Consider the following 26,253-nt stretch of genomic DNA (forward strand, 5'->3'; position numbering starts at 1 on the left):
GGCATGCCCAATACTCCGGAGCAGTAGGAAACAAATTTAAGTGCTGAACAAGGTCTCCCCTTCAATGTGCACACTGACTAAAACACGCAAAGTGATTTCATATTGTTTCAAGACAATAGCAAATAAAGCTCAAAGCTGAGGCTACACATGTGCTTAGAAAAACTTCATCACGGCAACTCAGCACTATGTACGTATATCCTCAGCAGGAAGGTGGTTTTTAGGCCCACGCCCTTTAACAAGTAAAATAAATAAAAACAAAACAGCTGAAACTGGGGAGAAGAAAAGAGGGAGAGGAGGAGGAGGCGGAAGGAGAGAGGAGAGACGGGCTCCACGTGACGAGTCTGCTCAGGAGCACAGGGGCTCGCGCACCAGAACCACCTGGGGAAGACAGAACTGTCTTCTTTGGAATAAATCTATAAAGTAAGAACACTGTTATTACGGGAACAGGAGGCCCCGCATGCTTGCTCGGGGCACACCGTGTTAGGCCATCCGACCTCACGGGTCACCTGCGTGCCTGCCCCGGCCGCTCCAGGGTCCCCCTCTGTGTGGCACAGGAGCCGCTGAACTGTCAGAGGCTGGGTTACGGGGCAGTGAAGACCGGTCTTCACAGGACGTGAGCACCAAGACAGCAAAGTGTCTTTGAGGGCCGTGTCTGTGATTACGGAAACAAAGCGCGCCTCGCAGGGTCTGTCGCTGGTGCCTGCAGATGGCCTGCGCCGCACTTGGGTCATGCCACACCCAGCAGGAGCCACAGGACTCACCACTACGGCCGTCTACTCACATGCAACAGTCCATGCAGAAGGTAGCTGGCTTAGAGCATTCGGAGGCTTTGGGACAGCAAGCGGGGAACGAGGCCAACAAGAAAGGACGAGGTCAGCTGGGAAAATGCCCGTGAGACACCAGGGAAAACTGCTTAAGAAAACACTGAAGCCTTTAAAGAACAGACTGCAGTCTGGCGATGACAACACTGAAATAACAGGTTATGACTGAACTACTTTTCCGTGCATGAAGCATTAGGATTCCTTGAACATAATTTGAATTAAATGTCAGCTCCAACTTTTAGATTAATATGTGTAAGTTACTTAGTATTTTCGCTACGCACAGAGTTAGGTGATGTGGGGGTTACTGAAGAAGTGCTGCGTATCTTAAGCAGTTTCAAGCAGACAGTATTACTTGAATTATAGCTAATGCATACGGCAGGTCCGGTTTGGGCTAAAGAAGGTTAAGGAGGAAGGTTTGCTCGAAATCCAGGTCAGAAAGGCTAGATTCCCAAAGCCTCCGAAGCCCCAGCTACCCAACTTGCTCTACATCATCTAACTATGAACAGTAAGGTAGGCACAGACCAAGCAGTTGGTAATACAGCTTGGCACGCAGACACCGGACGAGAGAGACTGCAGCAAGGGTTTCACGTGATCGTGTGTAATGTTCGTCCACACCTTAGTCTTCGACTTGGGACTGCTTCCGTTCTGCCCTTCCTCAGAAGCATCGTCACCCCGGCCAGAGTTCAGCCATCTTGTCTTCTCTCGCTGCTGCTTCTGAAAACTGTGTCTGAGAGGGGAGCCAGTGCCCGGATCCCCGTCACTAGCAAAGGAGTACCCTGTGACACTCGCAGGAACCTCCACATCGCTGTACTTTTTAGATTTCTCTCTCAGAGCAGGGTATCGGTAAGGGTAGCCAGTTCTGTAACCCTAGGGTCCAAAGAGAATGAAAGACCGTCAATATGCCAGATCTCACAACAGTTTCACTTTGGGGAATTGCGTGGAAATAGCTACAAAAGCTGGACAGGCACACACGCGACAACTCCGCACTCCCAGATACATGCCGACAGAGATGCACAAACATTCACCAAAATCCTGACCGCAGATTAGACAAAGCCAGCAACACCAGAATGGGCAAACTGCAGCATCCACGCAACGGACTAGGGGGCCGGATTCAGAGCAAATGCTCCATCACCAGGTGCAACATTAGGATGAACCTCACAAATGTGATGCTGAGTCAAAGAAACCAAATGCGAAAGAACACTATTCCACTCATCACTTATTAAAAGTACAAAAAGGGGGCGCCTGGGTGGCGCAGTCGGTTAAGCGTCCGACTTCAGCCAGGTCACGATCTCGCGGTCCCTGAGTTCGAGCCCCGCGTCGGGCTCTGGGCTGATGGCTCAGAGCCTGGAGCCTGTTTCCGATTCTGTGTCTCCCTCTCTCTCTGCCCCTCCCCCGTTCATGCTCTGTCTCTCTCTGTCCCAAAAATAAATAAAAACGTTGAAAAAAAAATTAAAAAAAAAAAAAAAGTACAAAAAGAATCACCTGAAAGGGTACAGGGGATTCTGAGGTGCTGTTCTGTCATCACTGCTGCTGTTGTTTTCAATAGGCTCCACGCCCAAAGGGGGGCTTGAACTCATAACCCTGAGATCAAGAGTCACATGCTCTACCGACTGAGCCAGCCAGGCCGCCCCGTGCTACTGTTTTTTGATCTGGATACTGGTTCTACAGTGTGTTCAGTTTTTTAAAAATTTTTTAATGTTTACTTATTTTGAGAAAGAGAACGGGTGCATGTGTGTAAACAGGGGAGGGGCAGAGGGAGAGAGAATCCCAAGCAGGCTCCGCACGGTCAGCGCAGAGCCCAATATGGGGCTCGAACTCAGGAACCATGAGATCTGACCTGAGACAAAATCAAGAGTCAGACACTTAACCAACTGAGGCACTGAGGTGCCCCCAGTTTTTAAAAGTTACTAAACTGAATACTAATAAACTGAATACTTAAATGGGCTTACTTGCTGCTGTCTACAGTAAAGATCGTATTAAACAACGTACTTAATTTTTTTCTTTTTCTTTTCTTTTTTTTTTTCACCTTTTAAGATAAAGTTTAAAAAGATACCGTAATAATCTTTGGGGAAGGCCAAACAAGTACACCTCGTGAAACCTGGTTCTTTCTTTGAATGTAACAATCTTCGAGATCAACCTTCAATTCTGCCTCATGACCACTTATTAGGCTTTAAGGCCTGAGCCCCAGTAGTTCCCACCTCTGTCATCACTGCAATAGCACTTAGCCCACGTGCTGGACCAACCTGTTTGCCAATCCCCACAGACAATCTCTCCAAGGCAAGGAGGATGTGTTCCCCATCCCTCCAACCCAGTGCATAGCAGCTGGTGGGTGTGGCAGACAGACTCTATGGTGCCCCCCCCCCCCACCATGGTCCCCACCTGCTGTAACGCCCTCCCTCCTGGAGCGTGGGCAGGACCTGACTTGCTTCTAACCCATGGAATTTGGCAAAGGTGATGCAGGATGTACTACATAGGAGGCTGGCACCCATCTTGAGTCTTTTGTCCGTTGCTAGCTCTAAAGAAGCGAGCCGCCATGACTCCTACAGCGGTAAGAAAAATGAATTCTGTCCACAGAATTCTGTCTGGAGCTCAGAAGTGGGTTCTGCCCCACTGAGCCTTCTGATGGGAACCAGTCCCGGCCACCACCTTGTGAGACCCTAGGCCAAGGACCTGGCTCAGTTTGCTCCTGACTTGCCGTTTCACGTCTGGACCGAGTCACTCACAGCACCTTCACTATAAAGGACAGGAGAATAAGAGCTGTCACATTAGAGGGGCCCCGGCCTGTGTCCTGCTTGCTGAGGTGCTTTAGAATCATTCACATTTCTCCCAATTCAGGAATTCTCTCCCTTCTGGATGCTTCTCTTCTTTGGGAGACCACTGGCATACCGACATCCCTTTACTACATTAAAAAAAGGGTGGTGACAATTCTGAAACGCAGTCCTCAGTGGTTGTTTCCCACCACCATCCTCAAGAAGATCGGTAAATGTCTACCCTGCAATTTTTCCATTGATGAGCATGCTTTGTTGAGGAACAATAAAAGATAATGGCTCCACTGTAAAAAGGCTATCTTCAGAAAAATACAGTTCTTGTTAACTCAAGTTTCCTCTCGCCGAGGGAGCCAAGACTCCTGAGTAGTCTCCATGACTGAAGGATAAACCACCAGAACTTTGCAAAATTTTATCCTCAGAGGGTATGGTTTTATTCTTTAATCTTCCCCTTTAAATGCTGTCAAGCCAAAACTAGAGGCAATACTAGGACCTCACACCTACTGTATGGCTTATAGATACACATATGGATTCCTTCCTTCTTTGAAAAGCTAGAATTAGATCTTCATGTTTGGGAAGCAATCAGCATTTCTTCCGTGTACGTTAAAATAGTTCTTACAGGATGAGAATCTTCAACTATTGTCTACCCTACTCAATTACTGGCAAACATATATGGTTAGTCGGAATGCTAAGTTAAGGGGCACCTGGATGGCTCAGTCAGTTAAGCATTCGACTCTTGGTTTCGGCTCAGGTCACAATCTCATGGTTTTGTGGGTTTGAGCCCCACACTGGGCTCTGTGCTAACAGCACGGAGCCTGATTGGTATTTCTCTCTCTCTCGCTCGCTCTCTCTCTCTCTCTCTCGTTCTCTGCCCCTTCCCTGCTCATGCTCTCTCTCAAAAATAAATAAATAAACATTTAAAAAAAAAGAATGCTAAGTTAAAACATGGACCGTAATGATAATTATTATTTCTTACAAACTACACAGCCTTCTAATATCAAAATGACAATAACAACCTGTGCACATCAGGGACACTGAATACCAACACCCCTGCAAAGAGCACTTCACTTATTCATCTTTTGGCCTTTCTCTCCCTCCTCTATCACATTAAGAGTTATTGCCTGATTTTGATTTCTCTCTCTCCACCTTCTAGAATGCGCTGAGGACACAAGACGTGGTGGGCTGGTATTCTCGATTCTTGGTCCTCTCTTCTGATTGCTACCTGACTTCCAAGTAAAGAGCAGTGAAACCAGAGCAACGGCCAGGAGGAAAGAAGAGAGGTTGTAAGACAGGGTGCCCCAGCGCTCCTTGCCTCGTGGGGCCCCTCGGGGGTATCTGCCTCCCAGTACTGACACCTGGGACACCACTGGCCCCTGCCACCTAACTCCAGCTGCTTCTTCCATGTTCTTAGTGCGCCTCACTCCTCCCCCTGCTTCCCGAGACCAGTCGTGGCCCATGCCCTGTGTCTCTGCCTCCACAGCTCTCCTTGTGCTCTGTCAGGACCCAGATCACAGATGCACGGCCACATGTGGGATCTGTTTGTCCACCTCCCTGGGTAGGTCATGAACTCCTTGTGTCCTGTTAATGGCTCCTGGCTCAACAGCAGATGGTCAGTAAATGCAATCCCCCTGTACAGGGCAAATGAATTCAGAAGTTATAGAAGATTCTGCTTTCTGTGTTCACTCCCCCCTGACTAATCAAATCCAGCCCCTGAGGACACTTAGCACCCCTGAATCAGATCCACGAATTCTTTGTGTTCCAACATCTTCAAGAAAGTTAAGCTTCCCGCCTTCCGAAGCCACCCCTCCCCTGTGTGACCTGGTCCAATAGTCGGGACTCTCTCCTGCTAGGCTAAAATGCACCCCGCTGGCCCTCGAGATGCTATCTAGGGTGCCCAGCATGGCCACAGCAACACATGGGGACTCCAGCCCTTCCGGAGGCTTCTCAATCCCACACTCCTGGGACAGGTCCTTGTGTCTATACCACCTGAGGTCATGCAGAAAGACGATGGACTCTCCCGAATTCCATCTAAACAGCGTGACACCGCAGCAGGCACAGAGCCCAACGTCTCTGTGAGACAGAGTCCTACGTCTTATAACACCTTGACCTAAATATTTAAAGAACCTGCTCATACCAGACAAGTGCCTGGAAGGCATGTCCCCACCCCCTACACCTACTGTAGTGTCTTTAGTCACGCACACACCTTCCTTCTCCCAACTCGGCCTACCACAATTTTACCTACTCTCCAAGATCACTTCCAAGTGCCATCCACATCAAGTTTTCTCCCTGATGCTTGCAAATGGATGAGATCCCTCACTGAACCCTCTAACACAGACCACATCCTGCTGATAACATCAGAACATCCTTATTATGCTTAATACACCACATCCAGCTTCTGTGTTGTTCTAGGCTCCGTGTCCCTGCAATTTGGAGGAAGTGGTCTCCCCAACACAGTAAATCAGCAGCAAATGTCTGTGAAACATAATAATCAGGCCCCACGCAGCTAGAACTTACATTAAAACAAAAGACAAAGCACATGGCTAGCAGATGTAGAAGGCACCCCCAGATGGCTTGCTTGTGGGAGGATGGGCACTGAGCTGGCTGCTACTCTAGGAGCAAGTTACCCAGCAGCCTACTTCCTTTATTTTTAAGTTATTTTCATTTTTATTTTTGAGAGAGAGAAAGAACACGAGTGGGGGAGGGACTGAGAGAGAGAGAGAGAGAGAGAGAGAGAGAGAGAGAGAGAGAATCCTAAGTGGGCTCTACACTGTCAGCAGAGAGCCCAACTCAGCGCTCAAACTCACGAACCGGGAGATCATGACCTGAGCTGACATCAAGAGTCGGACACTCAACCGACTGAACCACCAGGCACCCCAACCCAGGAGCCTACTTCAGAGCAGAGCATTCTCTGTGCTCTTGTCCCCACACAGTCCAAGTGTGATTACCTTTAAACAACAAAAGAAGACAAGAAACCCTCACTTCTGTATTTTGCCGTGATTTAGCTTAGAAGTTATATTGCCCGGTGCTTCTTCATGATTTTTGAGGGTGAAGGCACTCAGATACTGCATGAAGACAGTTTCACGCCATTTCACTTGCTATAAAAACACGAACGCTTCTGCTTTCAGAACAAAAGCTTTACCGTCAGGTGGTAGCAACATTCTTACCAGATTATCGAGCATCCGCATCAGAGCTTCGAACTCCTGCTCACCAATCTGCCACTTGGGAAGTGAGCTGGTACCCTCCCCTGCCGGGGACCCTGGGGAACGGGACTTGGCTTTGTACTTGCCAGGATCCAGGAGGACTAAGTTGTCTGGCCCTCCTGCACTGGCCAGAGTCCGGACCTTTTCCAAAACAAGCAAACAGTAGTTTGAGTTCGTTACTGAGGGCAGAAGGATCAGACGACTACAAGAGATCACTGAAACAGAAATGTACATTTCAAAAGAAACCAAGTCATCAGAGTGTAAGAATAAAACATGGAGGATGGACAGCAACAGACTATTCACACACAAGGTTATTTTCAGAAGCTCGTCTTTAGCATGACAAAGATACCGAGCACTCATGCTTGGAGGAGAAATGGGGAAGCAGAGCACCTTTGAAGACCGTATGAGGAGCCTGGGGACTGCAGTACTGCATTGAATGTAAGTCAAGGTAACATGCAGAGTGCAGACTTGGGGTTGAGCAGACCTGGCTCAACGGCGCTCACAGACACGGGCCAGGGGCAAGGCTCTGCCTCCCTGCACGTGCTTTTTCACAAACAGTGCTGTGAGGGGCAAGTGAAAGAACATGTAATAACATCTAGGAAGCGCCCGATGCCGGGTGCTCCGTAATGGTGGCGACTGACGTATTTGAGCAATAAAAAACTAGAAATGAAAGCCCAGGAATCATTTGTAAGTTTCAGCCAGTGAAATGGCATTTGCTCTGGTAGATTTCCAAATCCATGAGCTCATCTTTGGCAAAGAGATGACACAAAGACTCATTCCTACAAAACAAGTACCAAAACTCTATGAAAACGCTGCAAACACCCAGAGAAGCTGCAGACCGAACAGTGGCCACCACCCACCTGGATCTCGCACGCGACCACAAGGTTGTGGATGTAGTAGAAAGCCTCCTCAACGCTCTCGCCGACGGATACAAGCCCGTGGTTCCGCAGAATAAGAACCTGAGCAAGAAACATGAAAGCCCTAAGGAACGAGGCAAGAAGACTGACACTTTACCTTTTTCTTCTTCCCTCTATAATTTAGAGACCACATTAGATGCCCACTGACCTTGCTTTTAGGCCCCAGATTTTTCTGAATTAATACTTTTTCCTCCTCATCAACCAGAATCCCATGATAATCATGATAAGCTACTTCTCCAAGGGAAAGTGCCTCCGGGGAGATCGGCAAGAGGCCACATTTCATCGCAGAGACCTAGAGAACACGCAGTCACCATGAATGAAGGGAAATCAAGGGTCACACGTTGATGACATGGCACATGCTTTCCTCAAAGAAATAAACAGGGGGACAGATTTTATTTTGTTACCTTCTGAGAAATAAATGAACCTATGAACTTAGGATGAACTTTAACTTCTGGGGCTTGCTAGTGATGTGCACTTAAAACTCCTAATGCCAAGCGAGCTCAGGTTTCAGGGTAAGATGACCCTGGCCCTAACGCAAGGACCGACCATCGCTTCCCCTGAATGAATCGGGACACTGCAAAGAGACGTTCTGATACACTTTTCATCTCAGGTCGTAGGTGAACCGAAACCAGAAATTTACATAAAAGCAAATTTCTGAAGTTTAGGATAATTATGCTGTAAAATTTCTATTTAAGTAGAAAAAACCTTAAGCATTCATATAGCCCTTCAGTTTCCTTAAATTTCCCAAACTGACTTCAGAACGTGCTAATTTTGAAGGTTTTCTACCAAGATGAAAGAACAGTTTCCAAAGATTCAAATAGTGTCTAGAGGTGGGCGCAACAACGCCACATACAAGTTCACCTAAAAAGACACCACAATAAAAAAGGCGATACAGCATTAAATTCCTTTCACAGCCTTCTTGTCAGAAGAATTTCCTTACCAAGTGAAGTGATTTGGTAAGTTTTAAAACATATCACATGGTAAACTGTTTGGAACCATATTCTCAAAGGGACCTCAAATAGTTCCTTAAAATGCATGTGGTTGGGAGTACATGCATCTTTTTACAAAAAAAAAAAAACTTCAGAAAAGGATAGATCTAACGAAACTCTTCTGTTCACATCTAGAACCACATGTTCGAAGTAAAATAAACTAGATAGGTCTAACATGCATCAAAACAATCCAATATGCGTGACATTAAATCATGTAATTCCACATTACTGAATCCATGTGTGGTACAAACAAGCCCACAAAGTCATTAAAGAACAAAATGGCTGATAAAAAGCCAATTCTAGGTAGTTGTAGTATTTCACTGTCACGTGACCGTCCCAAATACCGGAATGGGCATTTTCATACCGGGAGGTCTGGGCTGTCGGCACCAGAAAGGCCAGGGCTCGGTGACTGGGCAGGGGCAGGCTTTGGGAAAGTTCTAGGCTCGGAGGCCAGTCTCCTAACAGCCTACAATGTCTGTGCCTTCCTCTTGCAACAGCCATTCCTCCTCTCCTCTCACGACCCAGCCCTGCTCTTGCTGGCTCCAGACAGAACATCTAGGGGTTTCCAGGCCTCAACCTCTCGCTGTCTCACCTGGCTCCTCCCCACAGCCCATCAGCGGGCTCAGGTCTCCTGCCTCCAGCTGATCCTTTCTGAGTCCACAGCCTCCTCCTGCGGCCTGCCTGAGCCCCTCCCTCCCACCCTCTTCTCCAACAAGGTGTCTCTGCAGTCTTCACTTACACTGAAATCTGACCTCACCCTCAATACACTATGATTTGCTAACTGTCAAGTCTAACGGACACTTTCGCTCACACAGGTTTTCCAAAACTGGATAGTATAAGGACCCCTTAGAAGAAGAAAAAAATTCTTTTAAGAAAGTCAAATTTAGGAAAAAACCTTCTTCACTCCAACAAAATTAGGTTTATTGACTTGCCTCAAAAGAGGGCGGCTGTGAGTAAACGTGGCGTGCCTTTCACTAAACAGCTTTCAAATGTAAGCTGCCACCAGGGCAACGCACTCACCGCGGCCCCTGCTGGCGTGTGAATATGGACCACACACTTCACATCTGGCCTTGCAGCATAAATTGCAGAATGCAATGTAAAGCCGGCCTGATTTACTCCCAGATTAGTGCTCCCGCGATCTACCACATCTCCTTGAAAATTGATTTTAACCTGAAAATAAGCAAATCAAAATTTTCAATGTCAAGAGGATTTCAAATTACCCTTACTAGGTATTATTTAAACCAAAGTTTAAAGTGTGTATAACTAGTTCTAAAGTTTTTCTCAGAGTTAGTCACACAAAACATAAACTTCGTCCCCTTTCTTGGGTTTTATATGTCTCGTGGAGTTAGGTGTTTCATCACCTAATATGACCTAAACACACATAACGCCCAAGAGGAAAAGGATATTCTTACCAAACTGGACGCGGTCACTTCACTGTAGAGAAGTCCAAAGGGAACGATGAGGAAATGTTCCTGCTCAGAGCTCACTCTGGTCTGTAAGGAAAATTACCGAAAGGAATTACTCACACAGACTCACTCTGGTCTGTAAGGAAAATTAGCTCAAAAATACAATTGGAATGATCTGCATCTCTTTCCACCCACAAACACACAGACTTGTGTGCATTCAGTGAGCTACACAGGAAAGCACGTTAAGTACAGCATCTGTCACGAAGCTATGAGGTACCGGAAGCTTTGTATCATTACGCTGTAGTAATTTATCAGGTGCATGAAGTGCATCTTGGTCACACTCATGACAATTAACTTTATAGGGAAAACACCCGGTGGCTACCAAACCAGCATCACAGGCCAGAAGGTGGCATCCCGGAGGCATATACTAGTGAAAGCCAAAACTTTCTGGTCCTCAAAACCTGCAGGATGATGAACGATCATAAAAATCACAAACAACAGAGATCTCCTCCTTACCGCTGATGAAGGATTTCAGAAAGTTTCTACACATGATCGTGCCCCTGGTGGGTCTGCCCCTTCCTCCACTGCTTTCTGTCCGCAATTCGTTCAACGTGTACCTGCGCTAGATACTAGTGACAACAGGAAAAAAAGAGTCCTGCCCATTTTTAGGATGATTCTGGGAGAACTCAAACGATTCCCCAAAGCCATTCGGTTGGGACGCACTCACTGCTGGTCTAAGAACTGCAACAAGGGCCAGGCAGGCAGAGCGCGGCATCTGTGGGAAAGGACTTAGGGTGTTTAGTACAACTTCCTAACCAGCACAGTGACTTCCATAGTGGTCCAAACAGATGCACACCCGGCGCCTGCCGGGGCAGGTGTACTCGGGGCAGGGGGGGGGGGCGCCCACCACATCCTCACTGGGCCTCATTTCTTCATTCAGCAAACAGCCACCCACGGGGGCGGGGACCGAGCCAGAAGTGAAGCAAGAAAGACCTGATCATCAAAACGTCCTTACTCACACAGCAGAAATTTGTCTTCCTGAATCTCTCTTCACTCTTCCTAGCGTGCAACACAGAACAAACCCAGTCCCCTATTTGTACAATTTAGCTCTCAGATACAGGGAAACTACCCTCCTCCTCCTGTCACTTTCATGCTAAACGCACCTGATTCCCTCAGGATGACATCATGCGGAGCCACAATCAGGTAAGACCTTAGTTAAGATCTCAGCTCTGCCAAGTATGGTCTGTGCTGCTCTGGGGACCCTGCTCTCCTGGCCTCCTTGTCCATAAATAGGGGATGATAAGGGCCGGTACTCACAATAAATAATCAGTACATGGCATCTCCCCACGATTACTATTACTAGCGGTAACAGGAGCAACGGCAGTAAATCATGACCATGAATGAGCCTATTCTATATCCACCTCCATGATACCCACTCTCTTTAAATCCCCATTACCCTAGTCCCTGCTCTCTTTGCGTTTCAAAAATGCACACGTGATTTCCATTCTTCCCGAAAATATTTTCCCATTAATGGTGAGTTCACTAGGCTTGTATCTAAAGTCGGTTCTTGTACTTTAAAAAGCATGCACCTTTTTAACTGTCTACAACAAAACCACACAATTCCCCCAATTTCCAAGTTGGGCCAAAACAAAAAACATAAAGCAGACTATTACTTTGTGTATTTACTACTGGTTGGAATGAAAAATAAGGAAAAATTAAATGTCAGATATTTTTACTTACATTAAAAGTTTTCTCTTGCAACATCATATAGAGTATTTAGAAGGCACATGAGTACAAAAGGCACTTAAGTACAAAAAAATCAAACACCCGTGTATCTTTCAACCAACTTCAGAACAGAGGAAGTGTAGTATCCTGGAAGCCCCGTGTCCCTTCCCCCAACTCCCAAAAGTAACCACTAACTTGAATTATGTGTTAAGCATCTTCTTCCTTTTCTTTACAGTTTTATCTTATATATATTTATCCCTCAGCAAATACTGTTTCATTTTTATCTGTTTATGAACTTCAACTAATTGGAATCATACTGTATTTTCTTTGCAGTGACATTTTTTTTCCTCAACAGTATTTCTGAGATTCCTCCAGACAATGACAGACATGCCTATCATGTGTTCACTTCCATTGCTGTAGAGGGTCCACTGATGAGTATACGATTTATGTATCCATTCTTCTGTCAATGGCCACGATTCCCATTTTGCTACTAAAAACGCTGTGAACATTCTTGCACCTGCCTCCTAGCATACGTGGTCAAATTTCTCCAGAGCGACACCGAATTACCTTCAGAGAGCCTAATAGACACTCCTGCCAGTAATGTGCGGTGGGTCTGTGCTTCTACTATTATCTTCTTTAAAAATTAAAATCTGGGGCGCCTGGGTGGCGCAGTCAGTTAAGCGTCCGACTTCAGCCAGGTCACGATCTCGCGGTCCGGGAGTTCGAGCCCCGCGTCGGGCTCTGGGCTGATGGCTGGGAGCCTGGAGCCTGTTTCCGATTCTGTGTCTCCCTCTCTCTCTGCCCCTCCCCCGTTCATGCTGTGTCTCTCTCTGTCCCAAATAAATAAATAAACGTTGAAAAAAAAAATTAAAAATTAAAATCTAATGTCTGTGATACGGTATTCCATTGTGGTTTTAATTTATAATTTCCTGGTTAGTAATGAGTTCAGCAACTTTTCATATTTTTATGAGCCATCTTCTTTCCCCTTCTGTGCAATTCCTTTCTTGTCTTTTGGTCACAAAATGACCATACTGGTTTGTCCTTTTCATACTCATGGTTCTTTATCTTTTCTAGATACTAATTGTTTGTTGGTTACCTGTAAGGCAAAATCTTCCAGGTTGTAGGTTTTCTTTTTTCACACTCTCTGATTTTTGTCCCAAGTTTATTTATTTTTTTGTAGTAATCTGTACCCCCCAACATGGGGTCTGAGCTCACAACCCCAAGATCAAGAGTCACATCCTCTTTCAACTGAGCCAGCCAGGCACGCCTATTTTTACTCTCTTTATGGCATCTTTTTTTTTTTTTTCCAACGTTTTTTATTTATTTTTTGGGGACAGAGAGAGACAGAGCATGAACGGGGGAGGGGCAGAGAGAGAGGGAGACACAGAATCGGAAACAGGCTCCAGGCTCCGAGCCATCAGCCCAGAGTCCAACGCGGGGCTCGAACTCACGGACCGCGAGATCGTGACCTGGCTGAAGTCGGACACTCAACCGACTGCGCCACCCAGGCGCCCCTCTTTATGGCATCTTTTAATGATAAGAAACTTGTTCATTTTAAAGTAGTCAAATTTACCCATCTTTTCTTTTATAATAGGTGCTTTTGTGTCTTAAGACCTCTTTCCTTAGGTCAGAAGTTAAAGGTCAATGGTGCGCCTGGGTGGCTCTGTCAGTTAAGTGTCCAACTTTGGCTCAGGTCATGAACTCACGGTTGGTGAGTTCAAGCCCCGCATCGGGCTCTATGCTGACAGCTCAGAGCCTGGAACCTGCCTCAGATTCTGTGTTTCCCTCTCTCTCTGGTCCTCCCCTGCTCACACTCTCTCTCTCTGTCAAAAGTAAATAAAGATTTTAAAAAATTAAAAAATAAATAATTAAGAAGTTAAAGGTCAATGATTTTTGCCTATATTGATCCCAAATTTTTTTTTTTTTTTTTTTTTAGTATTTATTTATTTTTGAGACAGAGCGTGGGTGGGGGAGGAGCAGAGAGAGAGGGAGACACAGAATCTGAAGCAGGCTCCAGACTCCGAGCTGTCAGCACAGAGCCTGACACGGGGCTCAAACTCATGGACTGCGAGATCATGACCTGAGCACAAGTCAGACTCTCAACCAACTAACTGAGCCACCCAGGCACCCCCATTCTAAAATTTTTAAAGTGTTATCTCTCACATTTAATTCTGAATTCATCGGAATTCCTTTGTGGGTATAAATATATAAGGTGGGAATCCAATGCAACTTTCCAATTTCAATTTTTCACTCCAACTGTGCCAGCACCAATTACTGCCTAGAGCACCCTTCCCATGCTGCTCTCCAACGCAGACTCTTTTGTGCCTCTGATTTCAATAAATGAGATCCAGCTCTGGGCTCGGTTCTGTCCCACTGGTCTGTCTCTTCCTTTGCCCAAAACACACTATTTTAATTAGTATCACTTTTACAAATTCAGTTAATAGGAAAAAACTCTCACTTAGTTCATCTTAGCCATTCTTGGACTTCTGTCTTCCCTATAAACTTTACAAGCATACTATCAGGTTCCACATTAAAAAACTATTACATACCATTTTTTAATGACTTCTTGTTTCCTGGTCTCTAGGGCATAATTCATAGTTATAAACAGTATACATTTTATATTCCCTCTTTTGTAATAACTATTTTTCATTTTTTCCACATGGTCTATATAAGTATTTTTCATAGTATGTAACATTCCCTCAAACTGATGTTGAATAACTGGGGCATTTTCCACCTACCATTGGATATTCAGACTCAAATTTTATTATTATAAATAATGCTATCACTTTTTCTTCTTTGGCTTATTTCGTTAACATGTATTTCCAAGAGTGAGCCTAATAAATCTACATATTTTAATGGAAAAAGCTTAAAATATGATTTTCTGAGTCTGAAGCAAAAAAAGGAAAAAGTGCTAGGACACCTGGGTAGCTTAGTCAGTTAAGCATCTCTGACTTCGGCTCAGGTCATGATCTTGTGGTTCATGAGTTCAAGCCCTACATTGGGCTCTGTGCTGACAGCTCAGAGCCTGGAGCCTGCTTCGGATTCTGTGTCTCCCTCTCTCTGCCCCTCCCCTTGCTTGCATTTGGTCTCTCTCTCTCTCAAAAACAAACATTAATTAAAAAAAGAAAGAAAGAAAGAAAAGGTGCTAAATACAGATGTAAAGTGAAAAAAGAGTGAAGGATATTTCCACGTAAGTCTGTTTTTGTTTTTTTTAAGTAGGCTTCACACCCAGCACAGAGCCCAATGCAGGGCTTGAACTCAGGACCCGGAGATCAAGACCAGAGCTGAGATCAAGAATCCGACACGGGGCACCTGGGTGGCTCAGTCAGTTGAGCGTCTGACTCTTGATTTTGGCTCAGATCAGGATCTCACGGCTCATGAGTTCAAGCCCCACTGCCAGCGCAGAGTCTGCTTGGGATTCTCTGTCTCTCTCCCCTCCCCTGACTCGTGCTCTCTCTCAAAAATAAATATTAAAAAAAAAAAAAAAAAAAAGTCTAACACTTAACTGGCTGAGCCACCCAAGTGCCCTTCCAAGTAAGGTTTCTGGTGTCTAAGAGACTGGCGTTACCCTCACTGAGACTGACTACTCATGTCACAAATCTTAAGGTCACTCACTGAAAACCAAATACACCCAACTCAGTATCTCTGGCAAAGATCCATATCACGTTCCAGAAGCACGGTGTACTGGTCACAAGGTGGGCTCAGACCACCACCTGAGGTTTAGCATTCCCTGGAGTCCACATGGAGCTGAACCCAGCACTCCACTGTCACCAGAGGCATTTAGGGACGGAAAGGCCCCAGCTATTGACACCCCCCCAAAGCTTCTCTAAACCTAATGCGATCTTAAGACAGAGATCTAATTCAGACAATCATCTCCAATCTCCTAATGCCTGCCAGCACTCTAAATCCCTTCAGCAGAAAATCCCTATGGCCCTCTTTCCCAGAAAGGTCACCATGACCTGTTCGCACTTTCTGGTTGCACTGATAAATATCGTTAGTACTTCTTTGCTGTTAAGTGTTTATACGGTAACATTTAGATTATAAAACAAAAAATGTATACCACAAGTAGTTAAAATAAACAAAAATAAAACCTTTTCCCTCAAAGATTCTCTAGCTCACAAGATACAGGCAGTATTTTGGTGCTTAAAAATCTTTTTTACTCAGTATTAAGGGCCACACAGATCATCTACAGAATAGTAAACATTTAACTAATGTTTTAATTCTGCCAAGTCCTGAATAAAGGGCAGGGGGAGCAATTTCAGCAACTTAAACTTATTTAAATAGCATTCATACCAGGACTACTGGTAAACAGAATTTTAAACACCCCCCAAAATGTGAAGGTGTTATTAAAGCCAAGGATTACATTTCCTATTACAGCTGTAACATTTTCATGGAACTAATTCTTAGCCAACCACTGAGCATTAAATCTCCGCACAGAGCACTTGGTCAAGCGTAATCAGCCTCAGGTGCCAGCAATTTCCATGCAGGCACTAGAAACAGAACTGGCACTTCTGGCAGGTGAAGGGGACCTTCTGACCAAACACCAAAAGGCACCACGGAGTTCCTGTTTGATGTTTTTACTGAGGCCAGATTTCGGTCTGGGGGATTTCACCCTAGAGTTCATGTATGCCTATTGTACGCCCAGCACGGCTCCTGGTCTTGGGGACACAACAGGAAACACAACAGAGGCACCCTTCACAGAGTCAGTGTTCCCATGAGTGGAGACGGATGACAAAAGGCAAAAGTCAAGTATGGATGATGGGAACTGCTTCGGGGGAAATAAAGCAGGGGCACTAGGGTGGAGGCAGCGTCCTACAGGCACGACAGTGTGGATACAACAGGGCCAGGTCTGCGTTTTGAAAAGCGAACTTTAAGGGCAACAGGGGGAAGAGATGGAGGGGAGAGTAACTCGGTATCTCTGGAAAGAGCCACATCACATGCCACAAGCACAGTGCACTGGTCACAAAGGTGGGTTCCAGACCGCCACCCTGGAGTCCACGCTGGAACTGAACCCAGCACCACTTACAAGTCCACATGTGCACACCACCTACACGTGTGCTGGGTAGAGAGAAAAGGGTAAAACAATTTAAACAGCTGTTAACACCAGTTGCCTGAAGAAGATAAGAGTATCGGCAGGATTACAACTTCCTCTTTAGACATCCCTGTGAAGTGCACTTATTACTACTGGTAGGCACTGTACTAAAAATTTGAAATATTCAACAAAGGAAAATAAATGAAGAAACGGATTGGAACAGTTTAAGAGTCAAGGAAAGATTATCTCTTTGGAAAAGCAAAGAAAAAAATAGAAGGCTGATGACGGTGCATTAGGAATCTAAGAAGGCAAGAGAGATGAAATTCCAACTGGGAAACAAAGTTTGGCTGCAGGTAGGAAGGAGGTGCTCAGGAGCACAGAATGGGTACAAACATCAGTCAGGCGTTCCCCTTTTCTCTGTGACACACTGTGGTCATTTGATAAGAGAAAAGAGGTCAGGGGCGCCTGGGTGGCTCAATCGGTTGAGTGTCCGACTTCGGCTCGGGTCATGATCTCACAGCTCATGAGTTCGAGCCCCGCGTCAGGCTCTGTGCTGACAGCTCGGAGCCTGGAGCCTACTTCGGATTCTGTGTCTCCCTCTCTCTCTGCCCCTAACCCACTCGCATCCTGCCTCTGTCTCTCTCAAAAATTATAAATAAACATTAAAAAAAATTTTTTTTTTAAAAAGAAAAGAGGTCAGGAGTTCCGAAGACAGTAGTAGAGAGAGTAGACAGGCACTAGTGAGTGAGCTCCTAAGTGAGACGTCCTACGGTGCCAGGCAGTGTCATGGATCTGTAACCTACAGAGAAGGCCTGTGGGCCCTGTTGAGACTCTCTGCAGCAGGATTAGCTGTTTGGGTGCAGGAGGGAGAGGACAGCATTGGCAAAGAGCATTACCGAAATGATGTAGCACCAGGAAATCCAAGCTGGACCACAGAGGGAATGAATGTGGGCCAGTGGACAGGGATGCAGGAAGGAAGATCCACAGAGGCAGGACTTGTCGCATTCACTGATATAACCCCAGACTTAGAACAAGGCTTGTACTGAATAAATATTTACAAGAGACACGCAATAAATATTTACTGCAAAATCAACTGAAGAAAACAGAAGTCCTGATCGTGTTGAAAAATAGCTAAAACTGGAGTAGGTGAAGAAATAAATAACTATGAGAAATAGAAGGCTTTGGTCAGAGTAGGAAAAAAATACCTTCATTCTTAGGTTTTTAGGCACATAAAGAATTTTGGGAACTGCCTATACATAGCTCCTCCTTATCCATGGGAGAGACGTTCCAAGACCCTCATGGATGCCTGAAACTGCGGACAGCAGACAATACTAAACTCTACATACACTGTTTCTTCCTACACTTACCTACGATAAACTTTAATTTATAAATTAGGCACAGTAAGAGGTTCACAACACAACTAATAATAAACTAGAACAAGTGTAACATACACTGTAATGAAAGTTGCAAGAATGTGGTCTCCCTCGCTCTCTCAAAATGTCTTCCTGTCCTGTACTCACCCTTCTTGCAATGATGACAGATGATGAAGTGCCGACACGTGGACACCAAGTGAGGTGAGTGGTGCGGGAGGTGATGCAGCGTGAGGCTGCTGCTGACCTGACGATACGCCAGGAGGATCACCTGCTTCTGGGCTGGTTGACTACAGTAACGGAGACCGTGGAAAGCAAAACCCTATGTAATGGAGGACCACTGCACTTTGGTAAACAGTTATTAGATCAGCATGCAAGAAAGGAGTTTTAAAGAACTACTATTCTCATAATTTTTAATTCAAAGTGGGTAATTCTCAGATTATAATACTCTGCAATCAGGAATCAGAAAGAAAGTGTTCTAAGATTTACTTCAGTCGACTCTCCTCTTCTCCCAAATGGGAAGCAGTGATGTCAGACACATAACATTCCATTTACCACTCAGTTACTACCCCACTTAATACTCACTGTGATGTGATTGTAGATAAGCTGAGACCATCCAAACAGATCTGCCAGTCGGTAAAATGCTGCCAACTTACACCGCAATAATTTCTCCCCTTTGTCATAGGCGATTGAATCAGACCCTCTCAGATCATTCACAGGAGTCACCATACCAAGACCTGAAATAGAAGATAAACAAACTCAAAGACTTACTATTTCTTATCAAATATAAAACAAATAATAATAATCCTGAGACATCAATCTTCCACACAAGGCTACAAGTCAGTCTTGAAAACTTCAAAGACTATTTCATAAAGATCATGTTCCCCAACATTAATACAGCTAAGTTAGAAATCAAGAACAAAATGGTAGCAAAGTTTATGGGATACAGTCAAGCAATTCTTAGCAGGAAATTTACAGTAGAAAACATATATATTAGAAAAGAAGAAAGTTTTTTTTTTTTTTAATTTTTTTTTTTAACATTTATTTATTTTTGAGACAGAGAGAGACAGAGCATGAATGGGGGGAGGGCCAGAGAGAGAGGGAGACACAGAATCTGAAGCAGGCTCCAGGCTCTGAGCTGTCAGCACAGAGCCTGATGCGGGGCTCGAACTCACAGACCGTGAGATCGTGACCTGAGCGAAGTCAGATGCTCAACCGACTGAGCCACCCAGGTGCCCCAAAAGTTTTTTTTTTTTTTAAATGATCTAGTTTCACCTTACTAAAAAAAGAGAAAACGAAATCCAAAAACAAGAAGAAAAAATTAGTAATAAAGAAAAAAGGAGATATCAAACAGAAAAATAGAGGAAAACTGATTTAATCTTGAGAAGATTAAAAATAAACTAATGAAATAAAAGAAAATGAAAAATGTAATAAAATAAAATACACCTCTAGGGAGACTAAAAAAAAAAAAAAACACACACACAGTGGAGGTAGAAATTACACTATGAAGCAGTAGAGAAGGGACATAACTACATATCCTACAGACATTAAAAGGATAATAACAGGATAATACGAACAACTAATTATATCAGCATATGTTTTAACTTACATGAAAAAGACAGAATCCTTGAAACACGCAAGCTATCAAAAGCTCACTCCAGAAGAAACAGACATCCTGAATACCCTTGTTTCCATTAAGCTGAATTTGCAGTTAAAAACATTTCCATAAACGAAACTCCAGGCCCAGATGACATCACCATGAATTCTACCACACATTTAAGTCAGAAATAATACCAATTCTATACAAACTCTTCTCAAAAATTCTACACAAACTCTTCCAGAATACTTTCCAATTCATTCTACCAGGCCCAGCATTATCTTGATACCAAAACCATACAAAGATACTCTGTTACATGACATTATAAGAAAAAACAGACCAGTATCTCTCATGACCACAGACTAAAATTACTTAACAAACTTTGAGCAAATAATCCAGCAATAAATACAAAGAATAGGGGCACCTGGGTGGCTCAGTCAGTTAAGCATCCAACTTCAGCTCAGGGCATGATCTCATGGTTCGTGAGTTCGAGCCCCATGTCAGGCTCTGTGCTGACAGCTCAGAGCCTGGAGTCTGCTTCAGAGTCTGTGTCTCCCTCTCTCTGCCCCTCCCTCACTCATGCTCTATCTCTCAAAAATAAACATTTTTTAAAAATTCAAAGAATAATACATCATGAGGGGGATTATCTCAGCCACACAAGATTGGTTCAGCATTCAAAAACCAATCAATATAATTCACTATACTGAAGAAGAAAAAGTATGGGATCATTTTAATAGATACAGAAAAAGCAGTTCATAAAATTCATCACCCCAAACTCTCCGCAGATTGGTAATAGAAGGTACTGTCTTCAACTTAATAAGGGACAGTTACAAAAATCCACCACTAACATCAAACATAATGATGAAAGACTGAATGTTTTTCTCCCAAGGCCAGGAACTACGTAAGGATGTATACTCTGGCATTCTTATTGAATACTATACTAGGTAGGGATCCTAACTAACACAATAAGGCAAGAAAAAGGAAAAAAAACAAAGACATACACACTGGAAAGGAAGGAAAAAAAGTATCTGCACGACTCCTCATTACATGTTGCTAGATTTGAATCTTGTTAATCATAAAACTATCTTAAGCATACAGAAAAATATAGAGAACAATACCAAAAACCACCTATCATCTTGATTTAACATAGGTCAGTCATCTACTTTAGATCTTTAATTCTTTTTTTTAAGTTTTATTTATTTTAGTAATCTCTACGCCAACCATCAGGCTCGAGGCTCAAACTCATTACCCTGAGATCAGAGTTGCATGCTCTTCCAACTGAGCCAGCCAGGTACCCCCTAGATCTTCAATTCTTAAAAATTGTTTTTCAGAAGATTTTCAGAAGATGGTAGCAGTGACGGTACAGTTTTTGAGTCTTACTAAATCTCTATTCCAACCCTCCACAAAAAAATTAACTACAGCAACTAAGATATCAAAGCCAAAAACCTAAGAATGATATCTACAACAACACTAGGTAATAAGGTAGACTCACAAAACTGAAAATATAATTGGGTAGGGTTGACAAAGACAACAGTGTATATCAGCATACATGTAGGAGGAAGCAGAAGGAACCATGGACCATTGGTTGAACCTAAGACCCTCAAAAGAACCATCAGGAACTCACTACAAAGCTCAGAGGGCCAATTTGAGAACAGCAGCTAGACCCAAGAGGAGTTCTGCACACTTAAATCCTTAAAAATTCTCCAAACTAACCATTTAAAATTGTCTTTTAAGACAAAGCCTCACACTAAGAAATATATGGTAATTCGAACCCAAACTGACTAGCACAGAATTATAAAGAAAACAGAAGAGTCCAGATAAAAGCAAGGAAGGGAAACAGGACCCAACTTCATTCAACAAACTGCCATATTTTTTTACCACTTTGAAAAAAAACAGAAGAGGGAGCTCTAGAGCCATGACATTAGAAAAGCTTGCCTAAACCAGGAATCTCCAAGAAAACCAAGTTTCGTGTAAAAGTGAACAAAAACATACCATGATCAAATACCACCCAAAAATTATTTTAAGAAAGAAACGCAGAATCACATCCCTACAGATAATGAAATCACACAAGAAAGATATGTATGCAAAACAGATGAAAACGATAACCTACTGCTTCATAAACAGTAAAGAAAGGTGAAGAAAGGTATTAATAATAGAAGATATGAAAAAACGTTTAATTAGAAAAATTCACGAAGTAACATAAAAGGAATTAGAACATAAAAGGAATTAGATATAAATGAAAAAATAATTTTAAAAATAAATACTAAGCTAGGGGGCACCTGGCTGATTCAGGTGGTACAGCATGCAACTTTTGATCCTGGGGTTGTTAAGTTTGAGCCTGATGATGCTGGGTGTAGACATTATTTAAAAATAAAATCTAGAGGAGCCTGGGTGGCTCAGTCAGTTAAACGTCTGACTTGATTTCGCTTCAGGTCATGATCTCGCAGTTTGTGAGTCTGAGCCCCATTGTCGGGCTCTGCACTGACGGTGCAGAGCCTAGTTGGGATTCTCTCTCTCTCCCTGTCTCTCTGCCCCTTACCCACACTCGCTTGCTGTCTCAAATATAAATAAATTTTTTAGATTAATTAATTAAAAAATAAAATAGTGCTTGCTCTGGCAAGCACATATACTAAAATTTAAAAATAAAATAAAACAAAATCTTCTAAATAAATACATACATACGCACTAAACTAAAAGAGAAAAGAACATGAAATGGAAAAATTTTTTAAATCATAAAGAAATGAGGCAATAAAAAGGATTTGAGAACAAGCAACAGTGAAAGACAAAGAAACTCCAACATGCATATAACAGGAATCCCCAAAGTAGGAAACAACAGGAAACAGAATAAATACTGCTAAAAAACAAAATATTGATAAAATACAAAAGATCTGGAAGAGCGCATCATCTGAGAAAATTAAGCCACAATGACCAACAACACTAAGACATATTCTGATAAAACTGATGGACTCTATAAAGAAAAAAGTACTTTGAACATCCAGGAAAAGAGACCAAGTCACTTATATGGAAGAGTATCTTCAATTTTAATAGCAATGCTTTGAGACGGAAAAAAATTAGTTATCTCTTTAAGATACACATAGAAAATGTGAGTCTAGTGTTTTACACCCTAACAAACAAACTCAATTAATATTGATATACAGAGACGACAGCAGGCAAGAACTCAGAGAGTATTGTTTCCTCAAGTCTTTTCTGAGAACTCTACTACAGAAGGCACTTCAGACAACCAAAACGACTGAGGGATACACGGATACAAAGGTTGGTGGTGAGAATTAATATATATTTATTATGTATTAATTATTACACTAAATGAACATTACAAGAGGGAGATCATAACGTGTAATGGTTACATACTCTGACAACATAGACTAACTATTTTAAATCATGAAGAGAATAGACTGTTGGTAGAGTATGGTTACTTTGTGTGATATATGGGAAAACAAATGAGTAATTACATAATATTCTGGTTTTGTTATTCCTGGTTGTCCTTAAAGGCCAGAATTCTTGTTGTGGAAGAAAGGAGAATAAATGTTAGATAGAAAAGGTCCAGTAAAAACCCCTTAGCCCTGAATTTTGATTGGAATTAGGAGTATAATTCCAATATACTTAAAATTCCTATATGCCATATAATTCACAAGATAATATATATTTCCTAGTTCTGCCCACTAAAAAGGCCTAGAAAAGAATAACTAATCCATTAGCAAAGAGCATCCCTAGTACCTAATTTCCATTTCCCACAAAAAGAAATAAAGATTTCTTAGCAATATGGCTGATTCCAGACCTGGGGCAGGAAATGTACTACGGAAACCTGGAACATTTCCTCATGGGGGATGGCTTGGAAACTGTCAAAGCACTAGGCTCAGAAGTCAACCTGGAGGGACTTCCACTGATCAAAGATGGGACAATGTTAGCATCACAACAGGTAACTGTAACATTTTGAAACACATTAAATATATTTAAATCTATGAATTCAAAATAATACTAAAAAATAACTGGTCATCTAAGAACGATAGGAAACTAACTTCTTATTTTGAAAAGGGCTTTAGACCACACTGGGTAACCAAAAACAGTTGTTGAAGGGAAGCTCCTTTTTTGTGTGCATGCCTGATGGTCAGTAGACCACAGCCAGGAAAGTGCTCTGTTACGTCTGAAACCCCGACCCAGAAACAGATCATTTACAAGTAGTTCAGCAAGAGGCTCCCCTTGAACATGAAATGAGTGATGGGGAAGGGCGTGGCCCCTTTCCAGCCATGCCCCATTTACCAGGGAAGTTTCTCTTGACAGAAATATTTTAACTAATGAATATAAAGGAAGGAATGATAGAATTAAAACATCACCATCTTGGAACCTTTATTAAATTAATAGATCTATTTATTGAGCATCAGTGGCTGTTAACACAAAAAAGAAACAACCAGACTACGTGCCTACTCCTGATAGAACACAGTACTACCTACAAAGTAGGCTTTGCCAAAAAACTGAATCCAGACACACTCAAGCATCTAGATCCAACTACCAACTTACTGTAAATACAGAAGACAAAAAAACATGTTAGCAGCACCATGGAGATGGAATCAGCAAAATTCAGCCACAAAACTCTACAGGTCCACAAACCCATTTTCTTTAAATGTAAGGAGAAAAGGGGCAACTGAGTGACTCAGTAGGTTGAGTGTCCAACTTCGGCTCAGGTCATGATCTCACAGTTCTTGAGTTCGAGCCCCCACATTGGGCTCTGTGCTGACAGCTTGGAGCCTGGAGCCTGGTTCAGATTCTGTATCTCTCTGTCTCTCTCTGTCCCTCCCCTGCTCACACTCTGTCTCCCTCTCTCTCTCAAAAATAAACATTAAAAAAAAATTTTTTTTAACAGACAAAAACCAAACCAAAATATTTAGGGATGACCATTTGATTGACGAAACCATGAAGAAAAACCAAGGCAGTGGTTACAAGCCAAAATGGAGGTTCCTGGGGTGACCAGCTGTACTCAGTCAGTACAATTCTTGATCTCAGGGTTGTGAGTTCGAACCCCACGTTGGATAGAGAGATTACTTAAAAGTAAAATCTTTTAGGGGCACCTGGGTGGCTAGTCGGTTGAGTGTCCAACATTTGATTTTGGCTCAGGTCATGATCTTGCAGTTTGTGAGTTTGAGCCCCTCGTCAAGCTCCACGCTGACAGGGCAGAGCCTGCTTGGGATTCTCTCTCCCTCTCTCTCTGCCCCTCCTCCCCCGCCTCAAAATAAATAAATTAACATACATACATACATACATACATACATAAATAAATAAATAAATAAATAATTCTTAAAAGATGGTGGGTTCCTTCTGAGAGGATGATAGGAAACAGGCCAAGTGATCAATAACGTTTTATTATTAACCTGGGTAGGAGTTATAAAAGTATTCACCTTAAAATCCTTTATAAGTTATAGATCATTTACTCTATGCTATTTCTATAGATTTTACAACAAAGGCTGTAATAATTTGTTTTTCAATTTGTGTTTTTAAGAAACATATCATTAGATATAATTGAAACTAATTAGCTTTCTTCCTTTCTTTTCATGCTGTGGCATTACTGAAATAAAATTTCCTTTTCTCTGACTAGAAGACAATATGCAAGTAAGTAAATACATTACACCACCCTTTTATTACCTAATCCGTATCAGACAGCACAGGATTCCATTAAAAATCCATGTGAAAACAAGAAAAACCGACTACCGTTTGACTTCAGGGTAAAAGTTTGAGTTAGTGAATTAAATGTTATTTTTATCACTCTGTGGACATTAATGGATGCATCACTCTGGTGGGTGTCAGTCAACTTCTAAGAATACTATGGAACTGACAGGCAAACTGCAAACACCAGGTGACCTAACAGAAACCACTGTCTTACGTTGGCCCATCAGAAGCTAACTATCCAGGGGCACCTGGGTGTCTCAGTCGGTTAAGCATGCGACTTCGGCTCAGGTCATGATCTCATCAAGTCCCAAGTCGGGCTCCGTCTGACAGCTCAGAGCCTGAAGACTGCTTCAGATTCTGTGTCTCCCTCACTCTCTGCACCTCCCCTGCTCACGCTCTGTCTGTGTCTCTCAAAAATGAATAAACATTAGGGAAAAAAAATTAAAAAAAAAAAAGAACCTGACTATCCAATTAGAACCGGCAGACACTGGTCCAGAGAAGTACACAGTAGGTCAGTACACAGTACTCAAGCTGCCCTAGGTTCACCCCGTCATGTGAACGTTTACACATTCAACAGCGATGGCAAAGCCCCTCCACCTTTGCACAGCTACCCGTTCTTTGCTCACATTCACCCATCCAACAATCTCCCCCTGGCTTTCTTTCGGAATTTCTCTGTTTCTCACCCATTTACAAGCAGCAATAAGGAACGGTGGATAAGAAATGTTTGCCTGAATGAAGTTCAGGCAAAATTG

At 43.1% G+C, this 26,253-nt stretch overlaps 1 protein-coding gene across 6 annotated transcripts in view; it reads right to left on the reverse strand.

Annotated features, from left to right (window-relative positions):
* ADD1 (adducin 1) overlaps positions 1-26,253 on the reverse strand; it is an 87,400-nt gene that overhangs the window by 14,191 nt on the left and 46,956 nt on the right. For 3 of the 6 annotated variants that reach the window (XM_047847188.1, XM_047847191.1, XM_047847190.1), the window contains exons 4-10: positions 18,811-18,962; positions 10,105-10,185; positions 9,713-9,862; positions 7,852-7,995; positions 7,647-7,745; positions 6,751-6,927; positions 1,437-1,688 (exon numbers count right to left, since the gene is read on the reverse strand). In XM_047847188.1, the coding sequence (XP_047703144.1) occupies positions 1,437-1,688; positions 6,751-6,927; positions 7,647-7,745; positions 7,852-7,995; positions 9,713-9,862; positions 10,105-10,185; positions 18,811-18,962 (1,055 nt within the window). Of the gene's footprint in view, positions 1-1,343; positions 1,689-6,750; positions 6,928-7,646; positions 7,746-7,851; positions 7,996-9,712; positions 9,863-10,104; positions 10,186-18,810; positions 18,963-26,253 lie in introns of all 6 variants that reach the window. The other 3 variants (XM_047847186.1, XM_047847187.1, XM_047847189.1) reach the window with 1 other exon arrangement.

The sequence above is a fragment of the Prionailurus viverrinus genome, unplaced genomic scaffold (genome assembly GCF_022837055.1).
Source record: "Prionailurus viverrinus isolate Anna unplaced genomic scaffold, UM_Priviv_1.0 scaffold_45, whole genome shotgun sequence".
NCBI classification, from domain to species: Eukaryota; Metazoa; Chordata; class Mammalia; order Carnivora; family Felidae; genus Prionailurus; species Prionailurus viverrinus.